The sequence below is a fragment of the Trichosurus vulpecula genome, chromosome 1 (genome assembly GCF_011100635.1).
Source record: "Trichosurus vulpecula isolate mTriVul1 chromosome 1, mTriVul1.pri, whole genome shotgun sequence".
NCBI classification, from domain to species: Eukaryota; Metazoa; Chordata; class Mammalia; order Diprotodontia; family Phalangeridae; genus Trichosurus; species Trichosurus vulpecula.
The window spans coordinates 81,378,359-81,400,837 of record NC_050573.1 but is presented as its reverse complement, the minus strand read 5'-3'; the positions used below and the strand labels follow the sequence as shown (position 1 = coordinate 81,400,837).

Here is a 22,479-nt window from a genome sequence, read left to right as displayed (position 1 = left end):
GATGGTTAGTAGACAACTAGAGAAGGAAGCAGTGATCATAGCTTGGCTTCATCAAGAACAAATCATGCCCGACTAATTTCATTTTCTTTTTTGACTGTGTGACTATTTGGGTAGATCAGGGAAATGCTGCATAGATAGTTCACCTAGATTTTGGCAAAGCAGTTCACAAAATCTTTCATACTATTCATGTGTAAAAGTTGGAGGAATTTGGACTTCCCATATTACAGTTAGGTAGATTTGGATCTAGCTAAAGGGCTGGACACAAAATGTAGTTATTAATGGGTCAATGGCAGCTTGGAAGGAGGTTCTCAAGTAGAGGTTCTCAAGCATCTGAACTTAGCCCTGGGCTGTTTATTAATTAAAAGTACTTTTTTTTCTTAGTGATATGGGCATATGCATAGATGATATGCTTGTCAATTTGCAGATGACAGAAAACTAAGAGGAATACTTAATGCATTGTATGACACTGTATCTGATAAGGTCTCACTTAACCTGTTAGAATTTTGAGCCAAAGCTAACAAGGTGAAATTTAATAAGGTTAAATGTAAAGTCTTACGCTTGAGTTAAAAAAAATCAACTTCATAAATACAAGATGGGGGAGCTATGGCTAGATTTATTTCATTTAGAAAAGATCTGGGGTCTTAGTGGATTACAGACTCAATATGATTAAGTTAGCATTATGGCACATAGACCAAAAAAATCCAATGTGATTTTAGATAGTATTAAAAGGTATAATATATAGAAAGAGAGAGGGGCTAGTCCTGCTACAACTTTTTCAAGGTCATAACACATCTGGAATATTAGGTTCAGGTCTTGGGGTCCCATTTTAGGAAGAAAATTGATAACCTGGACAGTATGCAAAGCAGGACAACCAGAATGGTGAAGGGCATAGGGATTATGTTAGATGAGGATTATTTGAAGGAACTTGGGGTGTTTCACCTGGAGAAGAGAAGATTTAGAGGAGATCATGAGAGTTATATTCAAATAAATGACAGTTTGTCTTGAGGAAGATGTGTTCAATTTGTTCTCCTTGGCCCCAGAAGGAAGAATAAAGTTCTAGTTGTAGGGGATGCATATGGTTTGATTTACAGACAAATCTTACCATTAAATCATCCCCCAATGAAGCGACCTACCTTAGCAGGTAGACATTTGGTCCTCCTTCACTAGAAGTCCTCCAGCACATGTTAGGCATATAGATGAAGGGATTCATATTCAGGCTTAGGTTGGCATAGATGGCCCTGGGGTATTTTCCAACTTCCAGATTCTTTGATTCTGTGTCTTGAATTCAAGTCAAGTCAAGAAGCATTTATTAACTACCTCCTATGTGCCAGACATTGTGTTAAGTGCTGGAGATACAAAAAAAGGCAAAAATATTTTTACTCTCAAGGAACTCACAGTCTAATGAAGGAGACAACATATATACAAACTGTGTACAGGAAAAGTTAGAGATAATCACAGAAGGAAGGCACTGAGATTAAGAAGGACCAGGTAAAGATGGAATTTTAGCTGAAATTTGAAGGAAGTCAGGGACGTCAGGAGGTAGAGATGAGGAGAGAGAGCATTCCAGGTATGGGGGACAGCCAGGGAAAGTGCCTGGAGCCAAGACATAGAGGATCTTGTTCAAAGACATGAGAGCCACTGTATTGTAGAGTACCTGGAAGGCAGTAAGCTCAAAGGAAACTGGAAAAGCAGGAAGGGAACAGGTTATAAAAGGCTCTGAATGCCAAGCAGAAGATTTTATATCTGATTCTGGCAATCTCAGGGAGGTGACATTGGAATTTATTATATAAGGTCAGGAAATGGGGAGACTGGCACTTCAGAATGATCCTTTCAGTAGCTACATGTAGGATGGACTTGAGTGGGGAGAGACTTGAAGCAGCTAGACCAAGCAGCAGATGGTCCAAATAGTCCAGGTGTGAGTTGATGAGGGCCTGCATCAGGGTGGTGGCAGAGTCAGGAGAAAAGGGGCTATAGGTGAGATATTGCAAAGGTAGAATTGACATGGTTTGGTTATCTCCTTTCTCCTCTCCCCCTCTCTGTTCATCTTCCCCCATCAGTTAAGACTTAGAAGACATCTTAGGACTAAAAGAACAGAAGATATAATTCTGGTGGACAAGTTTGAGATTCCTGAAAGTCAAGCAGGGCCAGCCAAGGTTGGGCCTGGTCAGCAGCCACTCAACTGTCCTTTTGCAGAGCTGTGTTTCTGAAAGACCCTGCATCATACTTTTCCTATGAAGTTTTCAGATGTTGTCCTTAGAACTAAACCCTTTAATTTTCCAGTGTTCTTAGACCTTACTGCTTTCCAGGTACTCTATAATCCAGTGGCTCTCATATCCTTGCTGTGTTCCTTCAACACAATCTTCTGTCTTGGCTCCAGGCGTTTTCCCTGGCCATCCCCCATGCCTGGAATGCTCTTCCTCCTCATCTCTACCTCCTGACGTCCCTGGCTTCCTTCAAGTCTCATTTAAAATTCCATCTTTAAGAAGCCTTTCCTGGTCCCTTTTAATCTCAGTGCCTTCCCTCTGTGATTATCTCCACCTTTTCCTGTACATAATTTGCATATAGGTTGTTTCCTTCATTACCCTGACCTGTTCTCTCATTTTCACATTTACCAAGCATTTTTTTAGTACCTACCACATGAAAGGCGATGCCAGGGATACAAAGAGGAAGCAGTCCTTGCCTTTGAGAAATTTATATTTTACTAGAGGGAGATGGCGATTAGACACAAAGTAAAATAAAACAAAGGCACTTAGGGTTGGATAGCAGTAATGATGGGGGGAGAGGGTCAAGGCCTCATGTAGAAGGTAGCTTTAAGCTGGACCTTGAAGGGAACTGGGGGTTCCAAGAGCTGGACATGGTGCACCTCTTGGTTAGAGAAGGTATGGATGGAAGAGAAAAAATCACTTCCAAGGAATTGCAGTAAGACCACTTTGGCTTGAGGGTAGAGAACATCGGGGTTAGGAAGTTATGTGAAATAACTTCTGGAAAGATAGGGTAGAACCAGATCGTGAAAGAGTTTTTTTTTTTAATCCTAGAAGAAATAAGGATCCATTGAAGCTTCTTGAGAAGAAGGTCAACATGGTCACACCTGTATCTTAGGAACATCAGTTTAGCACGTGTATGAAGGATAGATTGGGGAGGGAAGAGCTAGAAGCAGAGAGAGACCTATTAGGAGGCAATCAGCAAAGCCCAGGTGACAGAGTTTGAACTAGTGCCACAGCTGCATTAAGTGGGGAAAAGGGGAATGGATAGAAGAAATTCAGTAAAGGAAGAACTGGTAAGATGTGTTGTCTTGGTCCTAGTCAAAGGATCCTACTGGCATGACAATTGAAACTATTTCAGTTGGTTTGTTAACATAGACTGAATTTCAGAATGCAAAAAGAGAGGCTCAGGAAATAGCCTTCTCTGGATGGCCATAGGTAGTTATAGCCTCTTTTGCACAGTTCTCTTGCTTTTAAATCCCAGAGATGTCCCTGGAGTCTGCTTTCTATTAGAGCCGAGGGACCTGCCCACTTTGGATTAAGGAATGTGTTTTAAATAAGCTCTTGAGGAAGCTTGAGGCTTATTTGATTTGAATTTGGTCCAGTTGGGTGTCATTTACCCCATGGAGTATTTTCTATACCCTGAGTTCAAGAACTGGGTAAGTTGCCAGGGCCAGGGTGAATGTGCAGACATAGGGAAAATGTATTGCCCTTCGGATGTTTACGGAACACTGGGCATCTGATTTGAGGGAAGGGAATGAAGAATTGAATGTAACTTAGTTTGTGAACCTGTGTGACTGAAGAGATAGTGGTACTCTTGACAGTAATAGAGAAGTTAGAAGACAGGACAGTTTTAGGGGGAAAGATGAGTTCTAAGCTAAGATCACTGAGAGAGAATATAGGGAGAGAAAAGGGCCCGGGATAGAGGATTGGGGCACGGCCATGCATGGGGGCAGGACATGGATGATGATCCAGCAAAGGAGAGTAAAGGGTGGTCAGACAGGTATGAAGACAACTGTGTAACAAAAACCCAGGGAGGAGAGAACATCCAGAAGAGGGGGGTCAATAGGGTTAAATGCTCCAAAGGGGTCTGAAAGATGAGGACTCAGAAGGCCATTGGACTGGGCAATTAAGAGATGGTAACCTTGGAGAAAGTTTCGATCAAGTCATCAGAAGTCAGATTGCAAGGAAAAGTGGAGGCAGTGATAGCGTGAAGAAATGGAAGGGTCAATTGAAAGTTTTTTAGGGAGGGAAACCTGGTTTTCCATTCATTTCCTCCAGGAAGAGCCAAGACCCCAAATGAACCAATGAACCAAATGAACATATTTAAGTGTGTACTCGCTGCCTGACCTGAGTTAATAGAGGTAAAGCATCTACAACAAACAAGGGTGATTAGCCTTCTGTTCTTTGCCCAGGTGAATATTAGGTGCAGTTATGGAAGCTACAGTTTAGAAAGGACATTGGCAAATTGGGGTATATCCAGAAGAGGGTGATCAGGGTGGTAAAGACATTTAAAACCAGGGCAGTTAGGTGGTACAGTGAGTAGAGCACTGGCTGTTTCTGTGTGTCTGGCTCTCAAGGGAGTGGGTACAAGAACTACAGAACTGCATCCTCAAGTCTGCTTCTTTGTTTAAAGTTTGGCTTCCCTGTTCCCACTTCCTACTTCCTACTTCTTGGCTTCGTGGTACTGAGGACTATATATGCAGGGGTGGACAGATTGACCTCTTCAGGCCCACTTAATATATCACACCTGTCCAGCTTCTCTGTTCATGAAAGAAGACATTTGTCTTTAGCTTTATGGCCGATCTGTTACAACTCATGTCAGATTATTACTGAGACTCCGCACTCATATACACAAGATTAAATTTTGATGATTTTTTTTTCAAAGTTCATATTTTCTGGCTAATGCTCCCAGCCAGGGTTTTTTCTGGGAATATTGGAATCACAGGAACATAAAATTCCAGGATTGGAGAGGGCCTTAGTGGCCATCTAATCCAATGCATATGTGAAAAGGACCCCCCCCCCCCATATATATTTCAAATGGTCATCCCTACTCTATTTCAAGACATCTAATGAGGGGGAAGCCAGGATCTCCTAAGAGAGCCTGTTTTCCTTTTTGGATAGTCATATAAACATTCCTTAACAGGTTCTCCAGATCTCCAGATTTATGGTTCTCCATTAGATTGTGAGCTCCTTGAGGTTAGGGACTGTCTTTTGTCTTTCTTTGTATATCCAGTCCTCAGCACAGTACCTGGCAACAGTGTAGATGCTTAATAAATGTTTATTGATTGACAATAAGGGGAGTCCCCTTGACTCCCCCTCACCCCCACCAAGGGGAAATACTTTTTGTATTGGAGGGAATCAAAGAAACATACCTTTTCTTTCCAGGGGACTTTCTCCTTCTCAAGGGATCTACAGTCTTCCAGGTTTTTATATAGTGCATACCTAAAGGGAAAGAATGAAAGAATTACTAAGAATGTCAAACGCACCGCATCCCCACTCCCACGTGCCTCCACAAGCCCAAGAAGCTATGTAGTCTTTCTGTGTTATAATATATAAGATAAAAATTATATGATATGTACACATACATATATGTGTGTATACACCCACATATATGTATATATTTTTATATATTTTAAATTTTATTTTATTTCTTTTATATAATATATGAAATAATATGATAAATATATTTTGTATTTGTATATAAGAAATATATCATTTTATATTATATATCTATTTATATACGAAAGTTTGTGTTATATTACTCTTCCGGACAAATCTCTACCCCTTCCCTGCTTGGGAAAAGAACTAGGGGTTGCTGGCGATTCTTGCAACCAGTAAAGCCCACTTTCCTTTAGGACTTAACAGAGTCCATGTGGTTCACAGCACCAGTGAAGGGATGGTTTGCTATTCCCTATCATTGCTGCCTGCTGTGCTGACCCTCCTTCTTCCTCACATCTCTATCTAGTGATGGCTACTTAGACTCTTCAATGTTTCTGGAGGAGCTCTGTGTGTGTACACTCGCTCATTTGCATGCATGCTAACTCTTTTCCATTTTTTTGGTGTATTTCCCCATCTCTGACTCCCCTAGGCCTATGTCTTCACTTAGCACCAGTTCTTCAATGTACATGGTGCCTCCAGAAGGCATTGTGTCTCTAGATTCCCCACCCCTCCACCCACTTCTGCATTCCCATTCCTTTGTTCTCCTGTCTCCTCTTTTAAATGCTAGGTCTAGACTCAGGTCTGAACTCCATCACCAATGTGGTATCACCTTGTTGAAACTAGGAATCTGATTCAAAGACAGAATCCATAGGGCAACAAGAACCCAGGAGAAGGCAAGTCCCCACCCTGTGAAGGGACATAGGAGGGAGGACCTGACTGGCTTTGGTGGATGACCTAACCAGTCCATGAAGAACTAATGGGGATAAAGTTGGAGGAGGCCCTGCAGGGTCACTTCAGATAGTGCACTCACATCAGGAAGTACCTAAATATATGGCTGGGTTGATAACATAACCTTAAGGCCCCATCTATCTCATTCTTTAACCCCCTTGGTATTATCTTCCAATGCAGCTGGGGCCATTTGGCTCCTTGGCAGTCCAGCCCAAAATGACACAGGCTGAATGGACCTGGTACACTGAGATGGGGTGTAGTTATATTTTAGTCTTCCAGGGTGCTAATCCTTCAAGTTTCTGGCCAGTCATCCAGAGAAGTAGGAAAGCATAAGGGCTCTTTATTGAGGGGTCCTTCATTGGCCCCAAACCCTTTTCTTTTCCCCAGGTCCTCCCTACCTGTTCTGATTCCCTGACCTGAACTATCACAAGTCTGGGAATGCTTGGTTCAGGCTCTGGTGACCTCAGGGGCTTCTGCCAACTTTTTGGGCATACAGTTGACTCAGTGGGAACAACCCATAGTTCTAGGCAAGACTAATGGTAGTGAATAGCCATAGGTGGCTATTCCTTATGACTGAGTCCAGTGATTCAGGATAGTTAGCTTTCATGAGCTCGTGTCAAGAAACACAGGGAATACGTTGTCTATGACATAATTAAATCTACCATATTTCCCATCAGGTTAGGGTTTGGATGGCTGGCTTAGCATAACCCTGACAATGGTGGTCTTTGTTCCACTTGGCATATTGCAATGGAATTGCAAGGAGGTATGTGGCATTGGGTAGATGCCAGGATGCCTTTCCAGAATCAGACATACTAGCAATTCAGTGACTTATTTGGTGCCATTAAGGCAATTAATCAATCAACAACAAGTATTTGTTAAGCACCTACTGTGTGCTGGGGCTGTGCTGGGGTCTGGGGACACAAGAACAAAGAATGAAACAATCCCCACTCAAATGAAAGGGCACAGATCTTTCTTGCTCATATGCCTTGTAATCGTAAAGGTCCTTGGAGGATCAGAGTTGGTTTTGTTGGTTGTCCAAAAGCCACAAGAAATATTTCATTGGACACTTGGTAATTTTGTATTTCGGCACATAAGTATTTGTAGAAAGACCACTGAGAAAATAATTGTAGCTTCTGTGTCAGCATCTGTTGCAGAGGATGAAGAGATAGAGGAAAGCTACAAAAAGCTCCATAATATTCCCTAAATTAACTTAACATATCATTGGATACTTGGTGATGTTAATCCAAAGGTGGCTTGAGGGAATGAGAGCAAAAAAAAAAATTAGATTGGAAATTACAGTTCAGAGGCCAAAGCAGCCTCTCTTCTATATCTATGAATACTTGCTTTGTGAAAAGAAATGGAAGGCATTATATGTAATAAGCATCAAATAATATCACAAAAATTAAATCAATAATAACTTAACTGATGGTAAATGCCTTATCACTGCTGCACAAGTTATCCCTGAATCAGCTGGCTCTGTATAGGCAGACCATCAATTCCTTAGGGACAAAGATCAAGTACAACTCTCAACGTTGATATATGGGAAAGGAACGAGCATTTATTAAACACCTACTGTGTGCCAGACACTGCGCTAAGCTCTTTACAAATATCTCATTTGATCCTCACAATAGAAAAGTCCAAATGAGGAAAAAAAAACCCAACTTGGTGAGCAGCTAAAACAAACCCCGTCTTGACATGAAGAAGCCAGTGATGCTGAAAAGTGGAAAAGAGGTGGAGGAATGGACACCAGCACAGATGACAACTGTTTCCTAAAGAATTTTAACTGGCATAAATTAATTGCCATAAAGAGCAGACCAGAAGAGCCTGGATATTTTCTCAGCCAGCAACCACTTGCTCTTTTCGTTTTGGGCGGGGGGGGGAGACAGAGGAGGGGGGAGAGACAGAGAGAGACAGAGACAGAGACCTAGAGAAGGGGAGAGGAGGGAGGGGGAGAGAGATGGAAGCCAAGGGCAACACTGACTGAGAATATTAACTTGTTTATAAAAATCTTACAGAGAGGGCTGGTGTAATATTATGAGTGATATTTCTCTAAAAAAATAGCAAGAAACAAGGTCAGGGAAAGAGATATTGGTGAGGGACTTAACTAAGCGAAATCATCTCAAGGACATTTAAAGACAAAACTGGAAGGAGATCAACAAACGGATGAAAAGTGCATTGTCAAGATCTCTCCTTTCACCATCAAGGACAGTGGAACATTTGGACACAAACCCAGATGTGTTGCATGAAGAAGCAGAAATGGCTGGGAAGAGAACAAAGATAAGAAAAGCCTGGGGCCTAGACTTCATATGCGTGGCAAGGCACTGAAGGATCAGTTCTCAAGGTGTCTGAAAAGAGGGAAGATGCCAAAGGTGTGGGGGGAAATCTAGGATTTTATTAACTTTAAGAAAAGTACCCAAAAGAATGTCAATGAATTGCATCAAGCCCCTGGAACACTGAGGAACCTCTTGTGAGGTTCACAATCACTTAAAAGAGTTTGGTCTAATGATCCACATGGGAAAATCCAAGAGGATGAAGAATGCCTATTGCTCAGATTATATATCTTGGACAGACATTACAAAGGGATGATAAGCTGAACTCAGAATGAATAGGAAAGTGGGTTGGTATGCTCTTGGGAAATCAGGCCATTCTTTTAATAGCCCCAAGTTTCTCCCTGAAATAAATGCCTATCTTTTAAACACCAATATTCTTTTGGTGGAGATGTATGGTGATAAGTGATAGAATACTGAAGTGTCTGAAGGATTTAAGTTGAAGATCACCCCAAAAAAGAAACACCAGGTGGGCATGGGTTGGCTTCAACACCTTACAATCTAAGAATTTTATTGAAGTGATAAATGAATGTCATCTAAGAAATGTATGATGGGGGTAAAAAAGGCCTGTTAGTCTAGGGAGAGGGACAATTCATGTTCTTTGTTGATATCTGTACAGCATCAAAAGGAATGCCCACACCAGGTTGGGTGAACCCTCTGTGGCATATTTACAGGAGTACATAGACATGAGTTTCACAGGATGGGGGCAGGGTCATTGTGGGAGGGAGGACCCCCATCCATGAAATCACAGATCCATTGGAGCAGGTGACCTGCCTATAATTTCCTGCCTCCATATATATTTACCCCATTGTTTCGTTGGCCCTCGCTGTGCTCCATACACCAGGCCCAGAAATCCAGAGCTGCTGGATTCATGACTGCCCCCTTAGTGATGACAGGTAACTAACATAGGGGTGATCTCTAGTACTTGGAGCCAAAAGGATGTGGTCCTTCTGGCTGATGCCAACTTGATGCATTCATCCTCCAGAACTGATGGAGACCTTTAGTTGGTGATATGTCATTACCGGTGCTCCAGGGCCCAGAGTAACCCCTCTGGTGTCAGCAAGTTGAGAAAACTCTTTGTCAAGCTTGGCACATCAAGCTACTATGGCCAAACTTTGAACCCCATCTCTTGCCCTCTCAAGCCTTTGGTTTGGCCTTTGGCTTTTACCCTGCTTCTGCTGGGGATGCTGCTTACCACATCTGTTCCTTTGGCTCCCCTGACTGCATTTCCAGTTGCTCTTATCTTGATTGAACAATGATTTAGTGCCCTTTCTGTGCCAGGAACATCCTGGCATCATTTCTTTGCCAGGGCCATAAACTCACCCAGTTGTGGCCTCACTTAGAGTTGTGACTAGAGGAAGCTGTACACCAGAGTAGTGTGCCTGTGCATCTACCTCTGAATTTGTCCCCATTCACTGGCACATGTGGGCATAATGTTATGCAGACATTGAGCCCATAGAATTTGGAGTGTGTAATTTCCACTCATATGTAAGGGCTTTCCTTGGTTTTATTTTTAGAACATTAAAACTGTGGTCAGATACCCAAGAGAGATTAGACTTGTTCTTGGCCTCAGGAGGCAGAATTAGGAGCAGGAGATAGAGTGTGTGTGTGTGTGTGTGTGTGTGTGTGTGTGTGTGTGTGTGTGTAGGTGGGGGGGACAAAGCAACAGGGAAGGAGATGTTTACTCAGGAGGAGAAAATGATGGAAAAACTCGACCATCAGAACTATCACAATGGAATGAGCTAGTTTGGGAAGTAGAGAGTTATAACATTTAAGTAAAGGCTGGGTGACACTGTCTATGATACTATCCAGGGAATTCCTACTCTAGATGAAGGTTAAACTAGATGCTTTCTGATGCTCTTGAGGGTTTATTTTGTGATGGAGTTGGAATGAGGAAAGGTAGTATGGGATCAGACAGTGCAAATAACTCTGCCTCCCCTTCCAGAGCAGATGGGGCGCATCCTGCAGCGTACGGCCATCTCCACAAACATCAAGGAACGACTGGACTTTTCCTGTGCTCTCTTTGGGCCTGATGGGGGCCTGGTGTCCAATGCACCCCACATTCCTGTGCATCTTGGTGCCATGCAAGAAACCGTGCAGTTTCAGGTCTGAGTAGACCCCATTCTCTTCCCTCCCCTCCTTTGGCCCTTAGCCCCTATTCCCAGTCTCCCATCCCTGTGACAGAAACAAGGACTGGATGGCTTCTTGTCTCAGCTATCCTTTCTCTGACCTCCTCCCATTACTATTAAATCCCATCAACTCTATCCCTCACTAACCTCACTAACTAGCCTCTTTCTGTGCCCTGTGCCTGGTTACAGATCAATCATTTGGGTGAGGATCTACAGCCTGGGGATGTGATTCTGAGCAACCACCCAAAAGCAGGAGGAAGCCACTTGCCAGACCTCACAGTCATCACTCCGGTGAGAGGGGAGGTAGCAGTGGGGTGGGGAGAGGTGTAGATGAAGGGAGATACATCAGGGTCATTACCATGGGGTGGGGTGCGGTAGACACCTGCCCCATGGGAGGACCTGGGCTGCCCTGGAAGATCCAGGCTCTGCCACTTATATTTGTGTCACTTTGGGCAAGTCACTTAACCTCTGGGCCTCAGTCTTCATCTCTCAAATGAGAGGTTGGATTTGATGACCCCTGAGGTCTTATTCCAGCTCTAAGTCTGTTTCTGTGATCCTGCCCCTTCCCCACTTCCAGGTGTTCTGGCCCGGTCAGACCTGCCCAGTGTTCTATGTGGCGAGCCGAGGGCATCATGCCGATATAGGGGGCATCACACCAGGTTCCATGCCACCCCACTCCACAGAACTGCAACAGGAAGGGGCCGTCTTTCTGTCTTTCAAGCTGGTTCACAGGGGCATCTTCCAGGAGGAGGGTGAGGAGAGGGTGGTGGTGGTGAGGAGATGTCCTCCAGAAAGGTGTGGAGGGTTGAAGGATCACTTGAAGAGCACTAGTCAGAAGTGTTTTCTTGAGAAGGGAGCTTAAGCGCATTGTCTAAAGAATGTGGGGTGCTAGAGAAGGGATGAGAGAGCAGATCAGCCAATGATCCCCATGCTTCTTTCCCTCCTCTTTAACCCACCCCCTTTCCTCCTCTCACTCCCACCCCCCCACCCCCCAGCTGTGACAGAAATCCTAAGGGCTCCAGGAAAGATTCCTGGCTGCAGTGGTACCCGAAATCTCCATGATAACCTGTCTGACCTCCGGGCCCAGGTGGCAGCCAATCAGAAGGGGATCCAACTGGTAGGGGAACTGATTGGCCAGTATGGGCTAGATGTCGTACAGGCCTACATGGCCCACATCCAGGTGAGAGCAGGACTTGACATATGGGCTGTGAGGGAATCCTACTCCAGTACTGTTCATTTACATTCATTTGACAAACCTTTCCTGAGCACCTGCACAGGCCTGGGCCCTGGGACTTGGGAGAGAAGGTGGAGGTGGTGCTAAGATCTATAAAGTTGGGGGAGGGGAGGAGGAAGAAGAACCTGGGCAGAAGCTGGATCACAGGATCTGCTAGGAGCTGTCTTCGGTAATAGCTGGGAGGGATCAGTGGGGAAGCATAGGGTATTCTCTGAATGATGTCACCTTCCCTAGGCTAATGCAGAGCTGGCTGTTCGAGAGATGCTCCAGGCCTTTGGGGCAGCCCGGGAGGCACAAGGGCTGCCCCTGGAGGTGAGCGCAGAGGATCACATGGATGATGGCTCCCCCATTCGCCTTCTAGTGAAGCTCAACCCAGTACAGGTAGGACCAATGTTGAGGGTCAGGTAGGACCAAGGTTGAGGTCAGGGCCAGGTGTGTGGACTCAGCCTAGAAGTGGGGGGTTTGTGCTTTGGCTAGAGCTGGTCGGGCAGGGCTGGTTGGGTTCTATTCTAGTAAGGGTATTATATGACACATAGTCCTTTGACCCCAGGGCAGCGCCATCTTTGACTTTAGTGGCACAGGCCCAGAGGTGTTCGGCAACCTAAATGCTCCCCGAGCCATCACGCTGTCAGCTCTTATCTACTGCTTGCGCTGTCTGGTGGGCCAGGATATTCCTCTGAATCAGGTGGGTCACCTGAATGTGTAACATCCTCTGAACTCTGTGTGTGTGTGTGTGTGTGTGTGTGTGTGTGTGTGTGTGTGTGTGTGATTCTTCTGACCCAGGGGTGTGTTTGGGGGCCACTCCTTACTTATTGAGTTCTTCTGCTCCCTCTCCCCAACCCCCTAGGGCTGTCTGGCTCCAGTTCAGGTGGTGATCCCTCCGGGCTCCATCCTGGATCCATCACCAAATGCAGCTGTGGTTGGGGGCAATGTGCTGACCTCCCAGCGGGTAGTGGATGTCATACTGGCTGCCTTTGGAGCCTGTGCTGCTTCTCAGGTCTGGGATGAGGAGTGGAATGGGATGGACTGGGGTCTCTGGTTTGGTCTCCTCACACCAAATTCCTTTCCCCCTTCCTCAGGGCTGCATGAACAATGTAACTCTAGGGAATGCCCACATGGGCTACTATGAGACAGTGGCAGGGGGTGCAGGAGCAGGACCAAGCTGGCATGGGCGCAGTGGGGTGCATAGTCACATGACCAACACCCGCATCACTGACCCTGAGATCCTGGAGAGTCGGTGAGTGTGTGTGATATTGGGGTAACTGCCCCAAAGAGGTGGGTGAGATGGAAGAACCAGACTGAGCCTTTTTGTTCCCCCAGGTACCCTGTGATTCTTAGGCGGTTTGAGCTACGGGAGGGCTCAGGAGGAAGGGGCCGCTTCCGAGGTGGGGATGGTGTGGTAAGAGAGTTTGTTTTCCGAGAAAAAGCCCAGCTGTCTGTCCTGTCTGAGCGACGAGCCTTCCAGCCCTATGGGCTCCATGGTAAGACCCCTCCCTTCCAGCCTCTTTCCTTCACCCCCTCCCCAACAAGTTCCACAGCTTTATTCTACTTGGGGTCATTCCTTAAATTGGTGACATTGGTGGGCTGACCAAAGGGGCCCCCATACTACAGGAGAGGGGCTGGGAAGGAGCCAAGGTCACACTTTGCAGAGTGATGCAAAGCCCAGCTATGACAAAAGATTTTGTTATTGTTTCAAGAGTTGGTCCTGTCTTGGGATGTTCCCTTTCCCCCAATTCCCTATTGTGGTTTTTTTAGGGGGAGAACCCGGAGCCCCTGGACTCAATCTGTTAATTCGAAAAGATGGACGGACCATCAGCCTGGGGGGGAAAACATCTGTGACTGTGTTCCCTGGGGTAAGGGGCTCAAGAGGAAGGGAGGGAATAAAATTTGACGGGACTGTTCAGTAATCCAAGAAAAGAGCATATACCTAGGGACTCAGGGAAATTTCACCCTCACTCGCAAGCACCCCCAAAGTGAGCCTTAGACCTCAGGACTGCTGGTGTTCATTGTTTAATTTGGCTCCATTAAGGAAAAGGGAAGAGTATAAAAAGGAGATGCCAGAATAAAACTGGAGGAAAAGGTGGGAAGAGAGGTTCATCTTCTCTCCCCTAGTCTCAGTCTTTTCTTTCTGTATCACTTCAGGATGCCTTCTGCCTGAAGACACCTGGTGGAGGTGGCTACGGGGACCCTGAGAAGCCAGCCTCTGCCCCTGGCTCCCCACCCCGTACAACCTTCTTTCCGGAACGAGGCAGCGTCTATGAGTACCGACAGGCACAGGAGGGTGTGTGAGGGGTGGGGTGGTGAGCACCCTGTTGGGGCAACAATAAAGATCCCTGAAGTTGCCCCCATACCAAAGGAGTGGGGCCAGGGAGGAGCCAAAGTCACAGTTTGCTGCTTTCATTGTTCAGGCTGTTGGTCCTTCTGTATGTTGGCCTTGCCCACGTCTGATGTAGCCCTGGACTCTGTGGTCACCTGGAGTCGTAGCCCTACAGCCAGATGGTCAGTGAGGCCAGCCAGGCCTGTGCTGAAAGTCACCCGGTCTACAGCCTGGTGGGAGGGGTGTGGAATTCTACGTAAGGGAAGATTGCCCCTTTCCTCCTCCCTCCCACAGACCAGGAGAGCTGGGAGGGAGGAACTTTAGAGAACAAAGAGTAACTCCCCCATTCTCCGGAAGGAAATTGCCCTTGGCCTCACAGTGTAAGTGGAAAATCTATTGTTATCACTCTGATCCCTCAGTTTGCTACCTCTGCACCCCCTCGGGCACTTACTGGGATGAGAAGGGTATTAGGGTCTCTCCTATATATGATGTAGTCTATTCTTCTGCCCTGCCAGGATGCTGAGGGGAGGGTCCCAGTGGGAGGACCTGCAAGGTACATTCTTCTCCCATCCTCCTGCTCCAGAGCGCTAGAAGAATAAAGGAAGGGAGGACTGGTATTATTAGGGAGGAGGTGGCGCTGCAGCAGACAGACTCCATTCCAAAGACACTTGCCTTTTCAGCTTCTCAGGACAGCAGGCCACTGGGCAGTGTAGCGTTGGGGCACTCAGAAGGGTTCCTGGGGACCAGGGAAGAACATGAGGTCCAGAGCACACCTTGCTTTCCTTTGGTCCCCTCAGGGCCAGGGGAAGGAAGGATAAGCCTGGGGCTCCAGGGCAGAGGAGAGGGATGTCTTGGCCTCTTCCAGTTGAGAAAGGGTGGTGTGGGGACCCCAATTCCCTGCCCAGGGATATTTTTGTTGGTGGAAGGGGAGGATGTCTCATGTCCTAAGATTCTCCTGCTGAGGTAGATAGAGAATGGTGATCCAGACCCTGGCTCTTCCTACCTATGGCCCAAGGCTGCTCCCGGCCTGGCCCCAACCTACAGGGATCTGTGAAGTAGGTGAACAGTTCATGCTCTTGTTCCTGGGCGTCATCTTTAGGAGACAAGGGAGGAAAAGGAATGATAGCTTGGTTGGTAGAGGGCTAACTACCTTCCCTCTTCCTCCCTTGGTCTTTGCCCCATACCTGAGGAACAGTTGTCAAAATTGAAGTCTCCCATAAGCACACTGAAGGCAATGGCATCATCATCCTTGTTATTCTGTGCTTCAAACTGCTCAGCCCAGCCCAGCAGGAGCGAAAGCTGCTCACAGCGAATGGCCCAGTCCTCTGGGGAAGGCAGGGAATGGGCCACGGTACCTGCTGCCCTTCCCCCTTCCCTTCTCCCCCAACCAGATCCTGTAACCCTGTGGAGACTTGGTAGAGAAATAAACTATGCCTGGAAATTGGGTGGCAGGGGTAGGAAGGACAGAGGAACCACGGAGGAAAGTGTGTAGGCCAAGAGGACTGAGCTTGTGCCGGCAAACAGAGAGGCCATGTAGGACAATAGAGAAGGATGTGACTCAGTCAGTTGTGGGGAGGGGCTGGGCTTGGAGGGATGACAACTGTCAGGACAGGGGGGTAAGAAAAGATGGGATGACCTTGGATCTAAGCCTTATGGCTTAGAATGGGAGGGAGAATAACAAGGGCAAACCACCTTCTAGGTGGAGATGGGTGGGAGGAGGAGCAGGGACCTGGGTTAAGGGAAGAGAAATAGCTGAGGAAGTTGCAAAGACCACAGCTACTCAGATAGCAGTCACCTCACCACTGCCAGCCCCTGTGTCAGTTGATGTGTGTTAATTTGTCTAGCAGCCGCAAGAGGAAGTTGAGGACCCCCTTAAAAGACATTCTAACCTTGGGTTCTGGCTCACCCTCAGGGGCGTGCAGATGGGTACAGTACAGGTAACCCACAATCCTCCTCCTGTCCAGCATGCCCAGCTGCACCTGCAACACCATGTGCATTGCCATCTCTCCCAGAGCCTAGGTCAATCTTTAACCCCTGCCCTTGACCCACAAGTGGCCCCTAGGAATACTGCATACCTGAACAGAGAGTAATCCCTTGGAGGCCAGTGCATCCTCCCTCCGGCCATTAGGGAAGGGCAAGAATCGGGCACTCAGCACAGGGTATCGGGAGACCAGCAAAAGCCCACTACCCAGTAGTTTGAGCTGAGGCCCTGAATAGAAGCCAGTGGTCCCCACATCATATATCACATGGCCTAGGGTGGTTGCCAGGCGGTGGGCCAGCCTGCTTGCTGCCCGTACATCGAATGTTTCCTGAAGGCACACAAAGTCCAGGCTACCTGGTAGGGCTGATATCAACTCCCCTACCAGGGAACCAGTCTGGGGAGGACTGGAACCTGTGGCCCCATAGCTTGGTCCTTTGCTTCCTCCAAGTAGGGCAGTACCCATCCACTCTGCCCGCTTCTGGCTATGCTGCAGGTTGCTGAATCGGGCAAGACCATCAGGCAGCAAGCAGAGGTTGGCACTGAGAAAGCCAAAGCTTCGGTGGGGTTCTGATGGGGGACACCAGGGTGAGGGGGGTGTCCAGTTGCTAGGAGGTGGCTGGTAGCAGAAAGGGCGTCGACAGTATTGCAGAGGTAACCAGAAAAGCAGGCCCAGGAGCAGCAGGGGTAGAGCTGCTAGGAACAGCAGAAGGGCAGCTAAAGCTCCTAGAAGGGAGATCAGAAAACGATACAACCCCCTTGGGAAGGGAGTAAAAAGGGGAAATGGAGTGCGGGGAGTGGGCACACAGCAGACCAGAAGCCTGTCCAGGGCCCAGTAGGCAGGGAAGAGCAGGGCTCGGGCCAGGCTATGCAGAACATGCAGAGCAGGGTGCGGGAATGGGGAGGACCGCAGCCCTTCCAGCCTCTGGGGCCAGCTGGCTGGGGGTGCACCAGGGCTCACAGCGTGCATTGGGGAAGGAGAGAGAGGAGGAAGCCTGCTTGGGAGGTGCTCGTCTCACAGGCAGAGAAGGGGCTGTCCTGCCTTCCTCAGGACCAGGCTTGGCTCTGCCTCTGGGCTTCATCTTTCCCCCGAGCTGGGGGATCTGGGAGGAGGCCGATCATCTGTCCAAAGAAGACTGCAAGGCAGAAGCGTGGAAGAGGGTGACCAGGGGCCCTGGAGAGCAGAGACAGGGAGGGAGTGGAACGCATGAGAGGCGTGAGGAGGGGGCTCCAGGAAGGGGACTGGAGAGCCCAGGCGGGAGAGGCATAGGGTCGGGGAAGGTCCCGGGGACACATCCCTCTTCTTACCTGAATTTGGAGGACCGCGGCAGCGGAAGCCGGAAAATGTAAAGGGAAAGTGAAGTGAAAATGAGAGCCCGCCCCCGCGCTCCGGCCAGGCAGGTCCCGCCCCGGCCAGATAAGGCTGGAAGCTCGGGGGGCCCCGGGCGTAGAAAGGCATCCCCCAGGCTTGAAAGGGGAGGGAGCCCCGGCCACCTACGAGCATCGCGGCGTTCTTGCGCTGTAGTCTAGCTTTGCGACTGCTTATGAGACCTCCCTATCTAGTGGAAAAAACAGCCCTTTAACGTAGAGCAGCAAAGGAAATTCTTTGTGGATACGTACTGGACCCGAGATGCAGTCGGCCACGGGACATTCCCGCTCTCCAGTGGGCATCACCTCTGCGCCTTAAGGATCTTAGGGAGGTCCCTGGAACCCTGGAGTAAAGAAACTTGCCCAGGGTATATGACATGGGAGGGGCTCAAACGCAGCAGGTCTTCCCGGCTCCAAGGCTGGCTCAAGCGGCCCCTCTCGATTAGGCCATCTTATCATTCCATCTGACAGGCGGCTAAGACTGGGGATGGTCTCTAGCGCTGCCTCCTGGACAGCAGCAGATAAAAGAAAACCGGAGAAAGGAGGAATCGGTGCTGCCAGAGTGGATTGAGGAGAGAAAAAAAAGAACTAGTTGGGAACCTCTGCCAGCCTGTGCCACGGGCAGATCTTTGTGGTTTGAGCCTAGGACTGAAAAACTCTGATTTTGAAGCTGCTTGCATTGGAGGTAGCCAGGGAGCAAACTTATTGGTCCATCTTTTCAGTCTCAGAAAATTGTGAAGCCTTGGGATAGGTTTGAGGGTGTTACCAATTTATCTACCCAGTTTATCAATTGTAATCTCATACTGCCTATCCCAGCCCTGCCAAGGAAAAAAAAAAAGAGAATAGAAACCAGTTAGGTCTGCAAAGGCCTACAGCATCGGAATTCAACCCCGCCTCAAAGTTAAACAACCAAGCCAGGTTAAGCTGTGGCTAGAGTTATTATTTACAGATCTGACCCCTGTTAACTTGCATTCTTTTCACAGATATTTATTGAGGTTTACCATTCTGCACGACCCTAGGTTGGGAGCAGAAGGGGGCTTATAAATGAATGACAGTCCCTGAACTCAGGAAACTTATAAGGACAGGGTAAGAAACACAGCCATACAAACAGGTATGAGGGACAGCACACTGTGAGAAAGGTTATAAAAGATGAATAAGGAAATGACTGGAGATTCAGGCAGAGATCATAGCTGTCTGGAGGGATCTTATCTAGCTGAAGGGATCCCCTTGTTTACTTATTCCCTCACAGAGATCTCATTCACTCACCTAGCTTCAATTATTACCTCTGCCAGTTAGGCACTTAGGCAAAGGAATCCTAAATTTTCATTCCCGATCTCTAGACCTAAATTTCCAAATGCCTATAGAACATTTCCACTTAGAGTTTCTGTAAGCTGACCCACCTCAAATTCAGCAGGTTGCTAGGAGGTGGCTGACTTCCTATTGGTCAGTACTTTTATCCATGTTGAAACCTTAGTGGTATTATCTCAAACTCCTCCCTTTCCCTCATTTCACACATTTACTGTTTCCAAGCCTTGTTTATTTGGATTCTAGAATATCTTTGTAAGACATTGGTAAAAATTAAGTTTCCACAGAATAATTAATGAAGTGTCAGCTTGAACAAAGAAGGGAATAAAAATTAGCTAAGGGAGGTGGACCCAGCCAATCAGAGAATAGCTGATGGTTTTCTGGAAACCACAAATTCAGGATATAGGCAAAACTGGCTTAAACTGGCCACATAACAGTCAGGGTGGAAAAGAGAACTGGGTCAAATGGCTACCATGCATGCTTAATTGGTTAATTGAATATTACCTTACACACCCACAGGGAGAAGTTTTCCACCATTTTTGAACATGGGATGTGTGTTGAGGGGGGGAGGGAACATACCAAGGAACAGCATGTAGGGAAGTGTAAGGAAGATTGTAACCCAGAAGGAGAATGGACCAATCTGTTCTCTGAAGGGAGGTACTGTGCTGATACTGCATAGGTCTAACAGAATAAAGCTGATCTCACTCCTGTATTCCCCGCTTCCTCTTCCCAAAGAAGAGTGAAGCCTGCTCCTGGCTAGGGACATAAGCCCAACTCCCTTGGATTCCTCAATAATAACAAATTGCCCTTGACACCTAAATCTCTGTGCCAAGCGTGTTTCTAACCTCTTTTTCTTCTGTCCCCCTCTTTATCCCGACCTCCAGAATCTAGGTAAAGGCCCTTTTACCACCTGGTCAGTCTATTACAATGTATTGCTATGAAAGATTCCAGCACAAGTCTGCAGAAAAGGACCTGTTCTATTTGCTTTAGCCACTAAGTGCCCAGGCCTGACTTCTAACGAGGGGATCTGTTGAAGGAGCTCACTCTGGATGGGTCAGGGGATGCAGTATCACAGTGCCATCATCAGTGACACCTATAGTTCTCTGTAGGCCACCTCTCCCCCACAGAACCACCTCGGTTTCGGTAAGGATCTCTATTGAGGGGGGGAAAATCAACTCAAAATATAAGTAAAAGGTGACTGAAAATGTTTAAAAATATTTCTACCACATCTCCACCAATTAACTAATCTCTCTGGAAATAAGAGGTCCAGGCCACTGTGATTCTCTTAGACTCAAGTAGGGTCTGGATGGTTCTACTGCTTAATTCCATTCTAGCCCAAAATCCAGAATATCCTTTGTCAAGCTGAAATCTAAAAGCCAGTGGAGGTGAATCTATCTTCCCCTTCCCCTTAAGTGATACTCCATCCCTGCCCTCGAGACTTTAGAAGGATGTTGTTAATCCGTAAGTCTCAGATGCCTTCTCCAGGTTAGGAAATCAAATCTTTCAAATCTAATTCTTCAGCTCACTAATTTACTAAGCAAACGAAATATCTCACACATTATAACAGAATATGTTTTTCGACTTGGTGAAATGGGTGTTAGAAAGATAATTTTTCTCATTTCACAGGTGAGGCAATGAAGGCTTAGAAAAAATTGACTTTCTCCCAAATCACAGTTAGTGATGTTCAAAGCTGGAACTCAAATCTGTTTTTTCCACACCTGGCTCTTTTTCCATTGTTACTGTTTATCCTATGTGACTTCCCCTGATGAAAAAAGGAAAGCAGAGAGAGAATAAGATAGAGACAGACAGAAAGAGACAGAGAGATAGAGAAAAGAAAAAAGAAGTGAAAGTCTAAAGGAACTCTATCGTCTAGGCAGGTAGACTCTAGGGAATACAATTAGTAAAAATTCTCTATCACTGCAAAATTTCAACCAGACCCTGAAAGAACACAAAGACATTTATTTTTCTTTCCTCATATAACTTTACCAGTCTCTTCTTTTCCAATTCAACCTCCACAGGCCACCACATTGACTGCTCAAAATCCAATAATGATTTTCTATTGCCCACTGAGTAGAATCCACATTTCTTATTCAAGGTCCCTACAGTCTGGTGCATCTGACTTTCCAGGCGTATTTCCTCTACATCATAGGTGGTCTTTTCTATAATCCCAGCTCTTGCTAATTTCTATGTTTTAGCACAGAAAATGCACTTTCGTTCTGTTCTGAAGGACCTGCTTCTCATCTCTGCATATTTAAATCCTACCCATTCCTTAGGATTCAACTTGAATGTCACTTCTACTTAGAAGCCCTCAAAGTAAAAGACTTAATCTCTCCTCAGAAATGTTTAAGGGTAGAGTTGAAAGAGCTCTCAATTTAGAATCTGAAGGACCTGAATTCAAAGCTACTGCTACTTACTAGCTGGGTGACCTCAGGCAAATCACTTAATCTCCTCTATAAAAAATGAAGGGATGGGTTGAGATAGTCCTTAAAATCTCTTTCACCTCTGGCCTTATGATCCTCTAGGATTTGTCAGCCATGAGATCTCTGAAAAGTGATTCAAGTGCCCTCTGATTTTTTTGTTTTCCCAGGGAAAAGCAAAGCCCTAACAGGAATTAATACCTCTAAACTGAAATACCTTTTCGCCATTCACTTCAGTCAGGGGTGGGAGGGAAAGTCAATGCTTCAGCCTACGAGTGTTTAGCAGATATGGTTTTGTGAGATTCATGTTTTGAGTGAGCCTGGAGTGCTCTGGGCCTACCTGGTGACTATGCCTTGATAAATTCCCCAAAGGGCTGAATCTTTGAAGAAGCCAATTTGGGTTCTGATTCTCTTTTCACTCCTTCTTAGGTTCTGGTCTGGCTTGAAGAAGCTGGGAGGAAGGGGAACTAGTCTAATTCTCAGCTCTAAGGTCTCCCTCCATGACATAGAAATGTGGGTCATGGGAGTGTCTAAAGTAGGGGGCAATTATTTATTCTTGGAGAGCTGTAGAAGATGACAGGGACTATGAGCAGGAGAAAGGTGGAAGGGAGAAGGGTATAGATGGATTTTTTTATCCAGTAAATATCCTGGTGACTAGCCCAAAGGCACACAAAAATTTCCTGTCTTCCCCATCCTACTAACATCCCCCAAGCCTGGGACTTCTTAGGGTTTAGGCTAGGCCTAAAATGGTACAAAAGGCAACTTGGGAAAAAGTACCTTTTAGACACTGAAGCCAATCCCATTGTCAAACCCTGAGAGCATGGTGAGAGATAGAGACAGATGGTAACTCTACCAGTGTCCGCTTTGCTCGCCTCTAGTGAGAATTTGGGTACCAAAAATGCAGGAGTACCGATTCCTTGCCTAGCAATGAATAGTTTTAATAGCTTTGCTTGGTGTGTGTGGGAACCCAGGGGAGAGGGATCTTGCCCATGGTAAGGTGGCCATGCCCAGGGCCTAACAGGCAGTTCACCAG

At 46.7% G+C, this 22,479-nt stretch overlaps 2 protein-coding genes across 2 annotated transcripts in view; one reads left to right on the top strand and one right to left on the bottom strand.

The window, feature by feature from the left end:
* OPLAH (5-oxoprolinase, ATP-hydrolysing) overlaps window positions 1-14,441 on the top strand; it is a 37,053-nt gene extending 22,612 nt beyond the window's left edge. Inside the window, exons 17-27 of the mRNA XM_036740852.1 lie at window positions 10,644-10,804; window positions 11,017-11,118; window positions 11,405-11,579; window positions 11,823-12,007; window positions 12,296-12,442; window positions 12,612-12,746; window positions 12,909-13,058; window positions 13,141-13,298; window positions 13,382-13,542; window positions 13,817-13,914; window positions 14,204-14,441. Coding sequence (XP_036596747.1) covers window positions 10,644-10,804; window positions 11,017-11,118; window positions 11,405-11,579; window positions 11,823-12,007; window positions 12,296-12,442; window positions 12,612-12,746; window positions 12,909-13,058; window positions 13,141-13,298; window positions 13,382-13,542; window positions 13,817-13,914; window positions 14,204-14,350 — 1,619 coding nt within the window. The 3' untranslated portion in view covers window positions 14,351-14,441. The remainder of the gene's footprint in view (window positions 1-10,643; window positions 10,805-11,016; window positions 11,119-11,404; window positions 11,580-11,822; window positions 12,008-12,295; window positions 12,443-12,611; window positions 12,747-12,908; window positions 13,059-13,140; window positions 13,299-13,381; window positions 13,543-13,816; window positions 13,915-14,203) is intronic.
* Window positions 13,902-18,207, bottom strand: LOC118833495 (sphingomyelin phosphodiesterase 5-like). The gene is made up of 8 exons (XM_036740853.1): window positions 17,665-18,207; window positions 16,454-17,530; window positions 16,285-16,357; window positions 15,563-15,703; window positions 15,382-15,471; window positions 15,051-15,114; window positions 14,830-14,965; window positions 13,902-14,608 (listed from the first exon to the last, which is right to left on the bottom strand). The coding sequence occupies exons 2-8, from the start codon at window positions 17,324-17,326 to the stop codon at window positions 14,459-14,461; spliced, it is 1,527 nt and encodes a 508-aa protein (XP_036596748.1). The 5' UTR covers window positions 17,327-17,530; window positions 17,665-18,207; the 3' UTR covers window positions 13,902-14,458.
* Between the last annotated feature and the right edge of the window lie 4,272 nt (window positions 18,208-22,479).